The 14,066-nt window shown below is 47.2% G+C and overlaps 1 protein-coding gene across 2 annotated transcripts in view; it reads left to right on the forward strand.

Moving 5' to 3' along the window:
• IKBKB (inhibitor of nuclear factor kappa B kinase subunit beta) overlaps nucleotides 1-14,066 on the forward strand; it is a 52,391-nt gene that overhangs the window by 35,309 nt on the left and 3,016 nt on the right. Inside the window, exons 10-20 of one of the 2 annotated variants that reach the window (XM_081082996.1) lie at nucleotides 418-547; nucleotides 894-1,088; nucleotides 1,807-1,921; nucleotides 3,950-4,073; nucleotides 4,637-4,788; nucleotides 4,954-5,015; nucleotides 6,069-6,178; nucleotides 7,341-7,390; nucleotides 7,501-7,600; nucleotides 7,808-7,955; nucleotides 10,792-10,919. In XM_081082996.1, the coding sequence (XP_080939122.1) occupies nucleotides 418-547; nucleotides 894-1,088; nucleotides 1,807-1,921; nucleotides 3,950-4,073; nucleotides 4,637-4,788; nucleotides 4,954-5,015; nucleotides 6,069-6,178; nucleotides 7,341-7,390; nucleotides 7,501-7,600; nucleotides 7,808-7,955; nucleotides 10,792-10,919 (1,314 nt within the window). The remainder of the gene's footprint in view (nucleotides 1-417; nucleotides 548-893; nucleotides 1,089-1,806; nucleotides 1,922-3,949; nucleotides 4,074-4,636; nucleotides 4,789-4,953; nucleotides 5,016-6,068; nucleotides 6,179-7,340; nucleotides 7,391-7,500; nucleotides 7,601-7,807; nucleotides 7,956-10,791; nucleotides 10,920-14,066) is intronic. The other variant, XM_081082997.1, reaches the window with a different exon arrangement.

The raw sequence follows: 14,066 nt of genomic DNA on the forward strand, positions 1-14,066 counted from the left end.
TTGTCACGTGGACCTTTGACGAGGTGATTAACCACATAACTCCAGCAGCAGGGGTTCCAGGTTGAGTGTGGGGATCACCCGGGGGTCAGGCACGCCTATAAGTGCATTTACAAAGCTTAGATCATTCTCACAGAGCCAGTTGGACATCAGCCTATTGACCCATCTGCTGAGAAATCCCTAATTTTGAGGGTTTTTTTTTTAACAGACCAGGAGAGGGGATAAGCTCCTGAATAATTAAGTTGGTTGGAAATGTTTACTTTTTCTCTCAGATTAATTCAGTTTAAGTGATTATTTTGTTGGCTGCCATCCGTGTGTGTAACGGTGAAATGGATGTGTGTGCTCTTTAATCCCACGTGAAGGCCCCCTGAAATTTGCATTAGAGGCGTCCCTCCTACATTGTGCTCCTCTTCCTCTCAGCATCCTGTTGCAGCGACTGGAGAAGTGGCTGCAGCTGATGCTGATGTGGCACCCCCGGCAAAGGGGCACTGACCCCGCGTACGGGCCCAACGGCTGCTTCAAGGCCCTGGATGACATCTTAAACTTAAAGGTGAGCATGGAGGCAACAGGTCAGATCCCCATGGGACACAGCAGTTGTTATGAGAAAGAAATACTCATTAAAAACCAGGTCATGGGCCGCCTGACCATTGGGGAAATTTAGGCTGCTGTGAGAATATCTCTCTACATAAATAAGAGGATAGAACCCGTGCTGACGTAGGTCATAAAATTGTAGCTATGGACAAACATGAATATTACAGACTAGAGTATATGTACCAGGGCCCTCAAGCTAGGCCCTTGCTTTGTGTGACTGGGAAGTGTTGGGACTAGCAAAGGATCCAGAGATGGGCATTTCTGTAAAGTTGGGATTTTTCAATAACATCTGGATTGTGTTGCAGCTTGTTCATATCTTGAACATGGTCACAGGCACCATTCACACCTATCCAGTGTCAGAAGACGAGAGTCTGCAGAGCTTAAAGGCCAGAATTCGGCAGGACACAGGAATCCCTGAGGAGGACCAGGAGCTGCTGCAAGAAGCAGGCCTGGCGTTGATCACTGACAAGCCTGCTACTCAGTGTATTTCAGACGGGAAGGTGAGCCCTGGGCTTCTTGCAGCATGCCCTGTTTTACCCTGACATTGCCTGCAAGGAAAATAATCATGCATTCAGATTTCAGCTCTACTTAGTCAGTTCTGCTCATCACACAGATACCTGCCTGTTTTTTAAAAGTTGGAATGAGAGATCCCCTGTGTGTCCTAATAGGAGACACCAGTCACCCCATACCTGTCTTGTTACTTCCAGGCCACTTAAGAGTACCTCTATTTTGCCTTTGTTGTCAACATGATGCTTCATTTTTCCAAGTCAACCAAAACTATTGATGATGCGCCTCTTGTGTACAGAACTGTGCTGACAACCACGGCAATGCAAGACATGGTCCCTACCCCCACAAAAGTGATGAAGTTAACATGTCAGAAACAATCATTGGGGAGAAAAGGAGATAGCAGATGTCTAAATTGCACTTAAAAGACAATCACAGAATAAAAGGGAATGTAATAAGTTGCAAATGAGGTGTACGTTGGGACAAATAAGTATAAAAGGAACAGGAAAAGTTGCAAATGAGGTGTACGTTGGGACAAATAAGTGTAAAAGGAAGAGGAGAAGGAAGTAGAGGCCAGTTGGGTGCTTAGTACTTGCTGGCTGAAGACAATGCTATTGGTGAACAGTGGGAAACACTCTGAAATATCTTCATTATTACTTGGATAAAGGAGGGATTGGATTCAGGAGATCTCATTTTGTTCTTGTCCCTTCGCAGCTCAACGAGGGCCACACATTGGACATGGATCTCGTTTTTCTCTTTGACAACAGTAAAGTCACCTATGAGACTCAGATCTCCCCACGGCCCCAACCTGAAAGTGTCAGCTGTATCCGTAAGAACGTCATTGTGGTTATTTGTTGTTGTTTTCAATAATCACTTATAACACTTGGGACAAGGCAGGAGGGAGAGACATGGGCCAGCAGAGGGGTCCGCACCGAGATCAGCTTACTCTATCCTCGGGGCAGCCTTCTTTACTAGGGACACATGAGGAGTAGCCCAGCCAAAAAAAAGTAAAGGAAGTCTTCAGTTAATTTCAGCCTCTAGGTAGCATTTGAAACGGACAGAGAACACTGCCTGCAAGCCACTGACCTTGAATCAGGTGGCCATTTTATTTATTTTTGAGTTTATTTATATTTTAATAATGAATACATCCACATATGCCAAAAAAACCAAAAGGTGCAAGAACATATAGAGTGGAAAATAAGCCATCCTCTCTCCCCAGTAGCCCAGCCTCTTCCAGAGAAACTAGTATCAAATTCTTGAGTATACCTTCCAGGAGTATTCTGCCTATGCATTTATATATATATGATTATATATGATTATATACTAGTATTTCTTCATTTCCCCCTGAAACAAATGATAGCATACAATATGTACTGTTCTGTATCTGCCCTTTTCACTTAACAATACATTTTGGAAAATACTTTTCCTCTTTTGCTGCCTATTTTTTAAATGCCTGTGTAGTAGTATTCCATTGTACGAATGTTAGATAGACATTTTAAAAATGTTTTTTAATCCTCAACTGAGAATGGTTTTTTTTTTTAAAAAAAGTATGTTTTTATCGATTGTAGAGAGAGGAAGGGAGAGAGAAAAAGAGATAGAAACATCAATGATGATAGAGAATCATTGATCGGTTGTCTCTTGCATGTCCCCTACTGGGGATCAAGCCCACAACCCAGGTATATTGTCCTGACTGGGAATCGAACCGTGACCTCCTGGTTCATGGGTCGATGCTTAACAATGGAGCCACACCAGTGAGGCCAAGGATGTTTGTTTATTTTCTTTTTCTTTTTTAATTTTTTAAAAAAATATATTTTATTGATTTTTTACAGAGAGGAAGGGAGAGGGATAGAGAGTTAGAAACATCGATGAGAGAGAAACATCAATCAGCTGCCTCCTGCACACGCCCCACTGGGGATGTGCCCGCAACCAAGGTACATGACCTTGACTGGAATCGAACCTGGGACCCTTGCATCTGCAGGCCAACGCTCTATCCACTGAGCCAAACCGGTTAGGGCTGTTTATTTTTTAATTGATTTTATTTTTTATTGTTGTTGTTTCGGGGTAATTTTTAAAAAATTTATCTTTATTGTTGAAAGTATTACAAATGTCCCCCCTTTTTCCCCATTGACCCCCTCTACCCTGTCCCTGCACTGCCTGCCCTCCCTACCCCAGCCTTCACCACACTATTGTCTATGTCCATGGTTTTTTATTTATTTGAGAGAGAGGGAGGGAGAGAGGAAGAGAGAAACATTGATGTGAGAGAGAAATATTGATCAGTTGCCTCCTGTATGCACCCTGATGGGGACTCAAACCTGCAACCTTTTGGTGTATGGGATGACGCTTCAAAACACTGAGCCACCCAGCCAGGACGAAGGACATTTTAATGTACCTCCCAGTCCTGTTTACACACACACACACACACACACACACACACACACACAGAATAAGCAGATCAAGTGTTCAAAGGCTTAGAGATCTCTAGGCTTATTGCTTAGTCATCTTCCAGGACTGACTGCTGGTTGAAGCTGCATTTTTAGAAAGCTTCATATGACCTTAAATATCGTGAGCATGGAAGTTTCTATTGAAATTATATGAGCCTGTGTACATATGACTATCTCCACATGATTCACAAAGTCTTTCTTCAAATCCAATCTAAAGCTGTTTATTGACTAGTGCATGCTGCTTGTTCTGTAATGGGGTACAAGAATGTATGAGAGAGTAACCAGGCATAGCACCCCAAAAAGTCCTGTAGTTATGTAACTTTTTAAAATGTAAAAGTGCCAGTGATGTTGCAAGGCAGGATGTGGTTAATTGTAGGGGAGTAATTCTCTGACAATTGCATATGACTCTGTTCCAGTTCAAGAGCCCAAGAGGAACCTGCCTTTCTTCCAGCTGCGGAAAGTGTGGGGCCAGGTCTGGCACAGCATCCAAACCCTGAAGGAGGACTGTAACCGGCTGCAGCAGGGACAGCGAGCTGCCATGTACTGTGCCAGGCGGTTTTGGATTTGATGGACTTAAAATTGCTTGGTGGCTTTTGCCACAGGGAGGTGGCGGAGGCAGGGGCCCAGAAGCAGCTGTTAGGGAGACACTGGTTTGGGTGGGCAGGATGCGGTCAGCTGGAGTGGATGGAGGAAGACCCTTTTAGACATGACAGGGTGAGGTCGGCACATGGAACAGGAGCATAAATGGAGTGTTGTGCTGGCTGAACTGGGGGCAGAATTTGGAACATGGAGGAGCTCATTGCAATTTGGGTTAGCAGCACTCCCCTGATTGTCATAACAGGGACTGCCTGACTTTTCCCCCAGGTTATGACTAGTTTGGATTATTGGTCCTTTGTGTAGTACTCTGTCCAAGTCCAATTTTGGTGCAGGACCTCATGCATTGCTGAGGACGAGGAAATTGTCTTGATGGTTATGAGTGGCTGCTCTTATAATAATTATAGCAGGGATCTGCCTTGGCATTTGAGGCAGTTTTGTTATTGTACAGGAAATGGTATTTGGATCCCAAAGATGCCTGAAGGCTCTGTTTCTTGTGGTCTCTACAGGATGAATCTCCTCCGGAATAACAGCTGCCTGTCCAAGATGAAGAATTCCATGGCCTCCATGTCTCAGCAGCTCAAGGCCAAGTTGGATTTCTTTAAGACCAGCATCCAGATTGACCTGGAGAAGTATAGTGAGCAAACTGAGTTTGGGATCAGTGAGTGTACTCTTTGCAATGAGTTTGGAGAGACCATTTCATTCTTGTTTTCTCTTCCTGAGGTTTCTTTTATCCTTTTTATAATCGAGTTGCTTGTTTCTGTTTTGGTTTTGTGGTGTCTTCATTTTGTTTTTCATTTTTTCCCCTACATTTTTTTTTTTCCAGCATCAGATAAACTGCTGCTGGCCTGGAGGGAAATGGAACAGGCTGTGGAGCTCTGTGGGCGGGTAGGAGACTCATTTTAGGTTTATATCCTTACTGAGGCTTTTCTCTACCATTTTCCACTTTCTCGTCAAACACTAGGCCGATCTTGTACGTGAAAACTCAAGTTTTCCTCGCCATGCTCTTTGACTTTAACTAGAACTTGCTGGAAAGAAGCTGGGAGAGTAGCCACTAAAGGGGGCCCCACTGAGGCAGATCCAGGAGCTGGTCCAAATTTGAACAAGGAGCAAAGTGTGATATGTCCTTGGGGGGAAGCCTAGACATCTTCCTATTAGAAAGGGCCTTGGATGAATGAATAATCAACACTCCGTCTAGTCAAAGGTTTTTGCCTCGTTTTATTGGGTCATTAAATCCATAGGAAAGAAAAGATCTAGACAGAGGGTCTTAGGACAGTGTAGATCAAATGCCACTGAAGATGTTAATTGGGAAGGCGGGGGAAGTATTACTTAGTGACCCTCACACAAGGTGAAGACCTTGGGCTCTGAGCCTTTTTCTTGGACTTTTCCAACATTTTCCAACATTTTCCCCTGTGACTTTGGGCAAGGACCTTCACCTCTGTGTTCTTTAATGTTTGTGTCTGTAAATCAATACTGAATGAATGCTTAAAGGTGAATACATAGAGATAACACATTATGTAACCATAGAGATGGGCACTCATATACATAACCTGTGAAATAAAGGAACCCAGGACCCCCACATGGGATGGCATTGGATGGACAAATTAAGAGAAGAGAAAGCAGGGGGACGCTGTGCATTGGGCATCTTCTCTATGCCAGGCACCATGCCAGATACTTACCTGACCCCTAAAACTGCCCTATTAGAAGCTTATTTTATGGTGGAGGAAACTACAGATCAAGGCTTAAGTAACTTGCCCAAAGGTCACACAGAAAGTGGTAGACCCGAGATCCAAAGCCAGCTCATTCTGACCCCAAAGTCCATATTCCTTCTAGCGAGTCAATTGAGAGTCTACAATCAGTTTGAAGGGTTTCCCCCCAAAAATCTTGCATCTCAGAATACGCGTATTATGTCAGTTGACATTAGCACAGCTTTTTCATTAGGAGAATGAAGTGAAACATCTGGTGGAACGGATGATGGCACTGCAGACGGACATCGTGGACTTGCAGAGGAGCCCAATGGGTCGGAAGCAGGGGGGGACGCTGGACGACCTGTGAGTACCAACTGGGCGGGGATCACACAATGTCCCTAACACATGCATGTGCCCCGACTGGAGTTTATGTGTGTTGGGAGCACGTGTGGTTATTATGGAGGCTCGTGAGACTGTTCTCCCGTAGAGCACGCACCCCCGGCTCCCAGTGAATCCTCTCGGCAAGCTCCAGAGAGGAGCAAGGACAGATCACCATCCTTCTGAGCCTTAGTTTCCAAATCTGTTTAGTGGCCAGAAAAGTTGTCTCACCTCCCAAAGTTGTGAGGATCAGTTCAGCTCATGCCTAGATCAGTAGTTTGTAAACTATAAAGGCTATACTGCAAGGAGCCTTTGTCATAGTATCAGGTGTCACTGTTCGTCAAGCTCACCCTGTCCCAGGTGTAGCTTGAAAAGCAGAAACTGGCGCAGAGATGGAGAAGCCTGGGAACTCTTAGAAGTTCAGACCTGGAAACCGCTCATTGAGTCTTTATCAGGACTTTGGCCTTGGCTCCAAGAGAGGACGAGGCACCAGGTAGAGCAGTCCTGCCTGCAGGAAGCTCACACAGCCCCCAGGATGCAAATGGGTGGGAGGCAGGCAGGCACATCAGCCTCTCAGAAGCTATCGCATTTGGGCTCAGCGATGTCCTCTGATGCTTTTACTAGGATTCCCAGGACCAGGAGCCAGAACATCAGAAATCTGATTATTTGTACCCTATATTTTCTTGAATCATTTAAACTTTCATTCTCCTCTAGTTTTCAAATGAAAATTACCTCTGAAAATATCAGCCTGTCTCACTGTGTTAAGGGGGAAAGGGGACAGGAGTTTGTGTCCCCCCTGGTCTTGCGTTTTCAAAAGGAATCCATGCTCTCCAGGCTTGGATCCAGGGTTGGCACCTAGAACCACTATTGCGGAAGCCAGAAATTCCAAGGGACAAAGTGGAGACTCCTTTCCTTAGGATCCTCTCTAATTAAACCTTGGAGATATTTGATAGTGAGGATGATCATGCCCTTATTATAGACATCACCTATAATATCACCAGGAATAATTATTTTCTCCAGTCAAGACATATTGCCAGCCTTACTTCTAGAAATCAGTAATTCTACTGGCAGGAATCGGCTTGTCAATGCTTAAGATGTTCTAATGTGGCCTCAAATCTAGACAGAGCTTCTTATTTGTATATTTCAGAGAAGAGGAAGCGAGGGAGCTTTACAGGAGACTCAGGGAAAAGCCTAGAGGTAAGTGGGGTTTTATGCCTGCCTTGGGTTCCTTGGCATCTCCGATGTGAGACATTGGTCCTCTCTGCCAGCCACCTGTAGGACCTGTGCACTTCCTCTCCTCTTTCCAGACCAGCGAACTGAGGGTGACAGCCAGGAAATGGTGCGACTGCTACTTCAGGCAATCCAAGCCTTTGAGAAGAAAGTGCGTGTGATTTATACACAGCTCAGGTATAAGCCCCGGCTTTCCTACTCGAGGTGGCATGTGAAGAAGCAGCAAGGCTGTGTGAGGCCACTTCTTCACTCCCTTCTGATGCACTTGTCCACGTGAAGAAAATATCTGCAGCTGCTGACTGGATTCGTAATCGCCTGGGATTATGTTCTCCCACTTCCTCCAACCCAAATGCCACTGGACTTTCTCTTGTTTATTCTTTACAGTAAAACGGTGGTTTGCAAGCAGAAGGCTCTGGAATTGTTGCCCAAGGTGGAAGAAGTGGTGAGTTTAATGAATGAGGATGAGAAGACTGTTGTTCGGCTTCAGGAAAAGCGACAGAAAGAGCTCTGGAATCTCCTGAAGATCGCTTGTGTGAGTGAGCCCCTGTAGCCTGGTCCGCAGCCCTCCGTCTGCCATCTCTCTGAGCCTTTAATGAACTAGAGGCCCGGTGCGTGAAACTTCATGCACTGGAGGGGGCGACCCTCAGCCCGGCCTGCCCCCTCTCACAGTCTGGGAGCCCTCAGGAGTGGGAGGCGAACCGGCGATCAGGGGAAGGCGATGCCCCCGTCACACCTCTGCTGCTGCCACTGGTGGCAGCACAAGCCTCAGCTGGCCCTGGTTACCTGCGCCTTGGGCCAGCCCTGGACGGCTGGGTGGCTGAGGGCAGATCTGGCTGCACCATGCACCTGCTGGCTTCCGGCTAGACTGAAAGGACTGTGGGACTCTGGCGGGGCTGAGGGGACTGGGCGCCACCATCTTGGGGCTATGAGCACCGCCATCTTTGTGACAGTGTGATGGTCAATTTGCATATTCCCTCTTTGTTAGATAGGATTACCACAAAACATTCTGTCAGAAGTCTGAAATCAAGGTGTTAGCAGGGCTGGGCTCCCTCTGTAGGCTCTAGGGGAGGACCCTTCCTGCCTCCTCCAGCTTCTGGTGGCTCCAGGTGTTCCTTGGCTTGTGGCCACATCACTCCAATCTCTGCCTCTGTCTTCTGGATGTCTCTTATAAGAACACTTGTCATTGAATTCCAGTCCCACGTGAATAGTCCAGGATGATCTCATTTCAGGATCCTTAACTACACCTGCAAAGACACTCTTTCCAAATAAGGGCACATCCCTAGGTTCCTGGAGTTAGGAATGGACAGATCTTTCGGGGGTCCTCCATTTAGTCCTCTGCAGTGCACGGCAGCATGATGTGGTGGATCCTCACCTATGTCTGCTGCTTCTATTGTAACTCATACTTTCTGTGACCACCACCTGTCATAATGTAGCTGTGACTCCATTGAATGCTGCTCAGAGAGAAAACAACACGAAAAAGAGAGCTCAGGACAAAGAAGTGAAAAGAGACAGGTAAAAGCCATGAAGCCACAGCTGGTGGGAAGGCTGCACAAAGGCAGAAGAGGCTGAAAAGAGAGCCATGTAGTCATTGATAGCCTTTAAGAGCAAAGAGGAGAATGGGAATCCTTAAGGTGGAAAGTGGGATACAAGGATGGTGTTTTTTAAGATCATGGCAACTGGAGCATATTGTAGGCCAAGTAGAAGTAGACAGTGTTCCGGGGATTCACAGTATCAAAGTAATAGACAGTTTAGTCTCCAGTCTTGAGAACAACAGAGAGGTCAGAATCATGAGCGTGGCCTTGGGAAGTGAGGAGGAAAAGAAAAGGGGAGAGATGACGAGGCAGACAAGATTTAAGGGGGAGAGGGAAGTTGAGGTATTCACAGGCAATGGCCTGATCTGCCATCTGCATCCATTCAACATCGAGTGCTGACTGTATGCCCAGCAGGGTGCTTAATACTAGAGCTATGGGAGGAAAAATAAGCATGGCCCTTGGCCTGAGCTCATAATCTGGTGAGGGGCACAGACAGGGAAATGAATGAGAACAATTTAGGTGAGGAAGTGTAGTAGGCACAAGCCACAGCATAAATGCAGAGGGGGAATGCCAGCTTCAGTCTTAGAGGTGAGGGAACCACAGAATTTCACCTGAAGAGTGAGTAGGAGGTAGGTAGGTGTCTAGGTGGAGAAGAGGACAAAGACGGTGCTCTGTCAAAGGCCTGGAGCAAGGAGGAATAGCAGGTTGGTGTGGGGTGGGGGAAGGGTATCGCTGGGGATGGCACTGGATAGCTAGGCAAGGGCTAGCTCAGACAGGCCACACCTTATTTTGAAGAAATAAAGGAAACATTGCAGTATTTGTTTTTTCCTTCCATACTGAAGAACGTTAAGTATGGAAATGGGATTAGGATTTTAGAAACTCACTCTGATGGCAGCTGGAGAACAGATTGGAGACTTTCACAGACCTCGCCATGGAGCGCGCGTGGCCACTCCATGGGGGCAGAACTGAGTACTGGCTGTGGTTCACAGGACAGGATGGCAGAAAAGTCAGGAGCCCAAAAGCACAATAGTGATCTCCTGCCTTCCTTGCGGACCCAGGCAGAAGAAAAGGAGGTAGATGGGTCTCTCCAAGGGTGAGAGTCGCCAGGGAAGGCACAGCCGGAGGATGAAGAGCCGGGCAAACTAGGGTTCTTGACTGGTTGGGTGAGGCCGGACTTTGATGTTCAGCTGGAAGGCAGAATGAGGAGCCGGTCTGTGCAGCTGAAAGGGATGGAAACAACGCAGGCTGCCGTGAGGGCGAGGAGAGGGGTGAATGAGCAGTAGGTGACGCCAGCAGATGAGAGTATGGGGGGACTCGGGGAGGAAGAGGTGGCTTGGGGTGCTGAGAAGGTGGACCGTAGGTCATGTCTGTGGGCTGCAGGTTTGAGGAGGTGCAAGTAGCTGGAGCAGGAGCCGTTGATGGAGCATCTTGGCTGTGAAGGGGAGTGGCTGCCACAGCCTTGGAGTCGGCCTGTCCCGGTTTTCTTCTCAGCTGTCCCACAGGTGGTGGGATTCACAGAAAGTCCCTGAAAACTTTAACACCTCACTTTTAATCTCATATGAGTTCATTAAGCAATCAAACTTAATGAAATAAAGCTTACAAACATAGGCACTCAAATCTCTGTATTTAGAATCTTTTATCAGAAACATTTCTAAATTGAAATGCAAACTACCAGCTGTTGTCACGGATACAGGGGTTGACCGATACGCTCTAGGAATAGCGTGTGTCTTGTGTGGCCAATTGTTTCATGAGAAGATACCATGGTGTGAATGCAAAAGTTGAACTATCCCTTTGCTCCAAAATTTAGTTGACTTTCTCTTTGGTTTTGTCCTTTAGAGCAAGGTCCGTGGTCCTGTTAGTGGAAGCCCAGATAGCATGAATGCTTCTCGCCTTAGTCACTCTGGTCAGCTGATGTCTCAGCCTCTCACTGCCCCCGACAGCTTACCTGAGTTAGTCAACAAAAGGTACGTCATAGTTAACAGTGCCAAGTGTAATATTCAAGGGCACGTCAGGAGGTCATGGGGTGGAAATGGATGTTGACCACTGATAGGCCATTTTATCTATCTAATGCTTTTGTGCGTGTTTTTCTTTGTGTTTGCTATATATGGTAGGCACTGCAGGAACAAATGCCTCATAGTTCCTTGGGAGTCTGAATATGGTGGTCACTAAAATTTCCTTGTCTGAGGGTTGAATTACTAATTGCTCAATGAGAATATTGAAAGTGCTGGTCAGTCACATGCTGTTCTGTAGTCCATCAGTCATTGTCTGGTCTTCAAAACCAGATTCCCTAGAGGGAGGGCCCGATTCAATCCACCTGAATCATCTTGCCTCCTCCCTCTCACCCCACCACCGATTTGAGTTACCAAGTTACCGGTTTCCTCCCATCACCTCTCACCACCTCCCATTCATCCCTTCCTCTCCCCTCCTGTCACCTGGACCCCTGCCACAGAGGGGTCAACTGAGCACTTCAGCCCTGTCTGGCAGGGCTTTCCGCCTCCCTAGAGCAGGGGTGGGGAATGTCCGGCCCATGGGCCATATGAAATCATTTGCCCTGGCATGACATTAGGGGTGAGTTAATTAAATGTTTGACCAAATATAGCAGGCTAACTTTTAAGTTGATAATTTTTTATGGCCCATGAATGATGTTATAAATATCCAAATGGCCCTTGGCAGAAAAAGGTTCCCCACCCTTGCCCTAGAGCAGCCGTGGGCAAACTATGGCCCGGGGGCCAGTTCCGGCCCCGTTTGAAATGAATAAAACTAAAAAAAAAAAAAAAGACTGTACCCTTTTATATAATGATGTTTACTTTGAATTTATATTAGTTCACACAAACACTCCATCCATGCTTTTGTTCTGGCCCTCCGGTCCAGTTTAAGAACCCATTGTGGCCCTCGAGTCAAAAAATTTGTCCACCCCTGCCCTAGAGGCTCCATTCTGAGACTTTTCGGGCATTTATGGCCACCTCAGAGCAGCTTTCTAGGCAGATCCACTGTTCCTGCACAAACTCCTTGTGCTAGCTCAGTGGTCCTTAAAGTCTGGTCCAAACTAGCAGCATCAGCAGCATCTTGTTAGAAATGCAGATTCTGAATCAGAAACTCAGGGGTGGAGCTCATGCACACTCAGGTTCGAGAGCTTCTCTGGAATGGTCCTCCATTCCGGACGGCACATCTGCTTCCCACCTCCTCCAAAGCCCTGGGGATTGCTCAATTCTTTAGAGAGTTTTTGTGTATGATTCAGTCCCACCCCCGTTAACTCAGCTTGTTCTATGTGCCAGGCCCTAGGCAAAGAGGCATGTTTTATTTAGAAAATAGATTAATGATTGCCGAAGGCAGGGGGAAGGGGGAATGGGAAGTGGTTGATAATGGGTACAAGGTTGCTTTTTGGGTGATGAAAATGTCCCAAGATGAGATTATTGTGATGGTTGTACAATTCTGTAAATGTACTGAAACTATCAAGTTGTAGACTTTAACTGGGTGAACATTATGGTATGCCAATTTATCTCAATAAAGCTGTTTTTAAAAGTCCTGTTCTAGTACTTGGGGGAGTTCATAGCCTATACTGTTTTGGTACTTAATCCTGTGTGGCCTTGGGTCCTTAATTCTCTTCCCAACCTACTGTGAGTCCCTTGAGGATAGTAAAACTGGGTCTTGTGCCTCCTACATTGTCCACTAGAGCTGGCCCTGAGCCTTTCACCTAGTTAGAAGCCTTGTAGATGCAGCTAAGCAAAAAAGGTACCCTGTGTTCCTTTTATCAGTCATACTTTGCAAGGTGTGAGGACACTGCCTTCTTGGATTTGTCATATTCCTTCCAGTGAAATGCTCAGAGATCTGGAAGAGTCATCCTGGACACACAGGTTGCCGATTGTTTCTCCACATCATAGAGCTGAGGTTAGAAACGGGCAGATGGGTTCCCCCTATGTTGCCATGGCCTGATATTGAAAGGACATGTGCATGGTTATAGAAAAGAGAGCACAGATTAAATGAAATCACTTCCCAGACCTGCTTTTTCTCGGAGCTCAAGGAACTGTGGAAACCTGGTGAAATTGCTTGGTTCATATATATTTTTTCCATTTCAAAAATTGGAAAACAGGTGATGTGGGAATTATCTTTAGATTTTGGCAATTTGGAAAGAATCTATCTATCCTATATAATAAAAGCCTAATATGCTAAGTGTCTGACCGTTCATGTGACCGTTCAACCATTTACTATGACACACACTGATCACCAGGAGGCAGACACTCCCACCAGTAGGTTAGCTTGCTGCTGGGGTCTGGCCGATGGGGACTAGGCGAGACGGGCCGGATATGCCCTGGAGCCCTCCCCTGGTCCCTCCGTGGCCCCGAAGGTGCACCAGTGGGGTCCCTCGGCCTGGCCTATGCCCTCTTGCAATCTGGGACCCCTCGGGGGATGTTGGAGAGCCGGTTTCGGCCCAGTCCCCACAGGCCAGGCCAAGGGACCCCACCAGAACACGAATCCATGCACGGGGCCCTTAGTATATATAAAAGCCTAAGCGACCGTTCCACCATTTGACCGGTAGCTAAGATGCTCACTGACCACCAAGGGGCAGACGCTCAATGCAGGAGCTGCCCCCTGGTGGTCAGTGCACTCCCACAGCGGGAGCATCGCTCAGCTTATGAACAGGCGCCAGACACTGGGCTCATGGCTTGCGAGCGCAGCTGCAGCAGTGCAAGCCTCTCCTGCGGACACTCTCCCTGTGTGCCCCTCCCCATCCAGACCAGGACTGGGATCAGGACCAGCATCAGGACTGACTGGGCGTGAGCCTGCGGCCGCTTCTTGGTCATGGGTGTGCTGGTATCGCCCTAGGACGGGGTGCGCAGAGACCACAGTGGAGCGGCAGCGAGCCTACCCAGCGGTGGCGGCAGGTGCAGCGGGGCCGAGATGACCGGGAGTGGTGCGGCACCTGGCCCAGGCTCAGGCTCCTCCCCGGCCGCCTGCTGCTTCTAGCACTACTACATCCCTTGGGGAATGTAGGTCTGCCAGTTTCTGCCGATCCCTGTAGGCCAGGCCAAGGGACCCCACCAATACACAAATCCATGTACCGGGCCTCTAGTTTAATATATTTAGCTATCTAGTTAAGTCTGAGAGAGATC

This window comes from Myotis nattereri (genome assembly GCF_964212035.1).
Source record: "Myotis nattereri genome assembly, chromosome: 2".
NCBI classification, from domain to species: domain Eukaryota; kingdom Metazoa; phylum Chordata; class Mammalia; order Chiroptera; family Vespertilionidae; genus Myotis; species Myotis nattereri.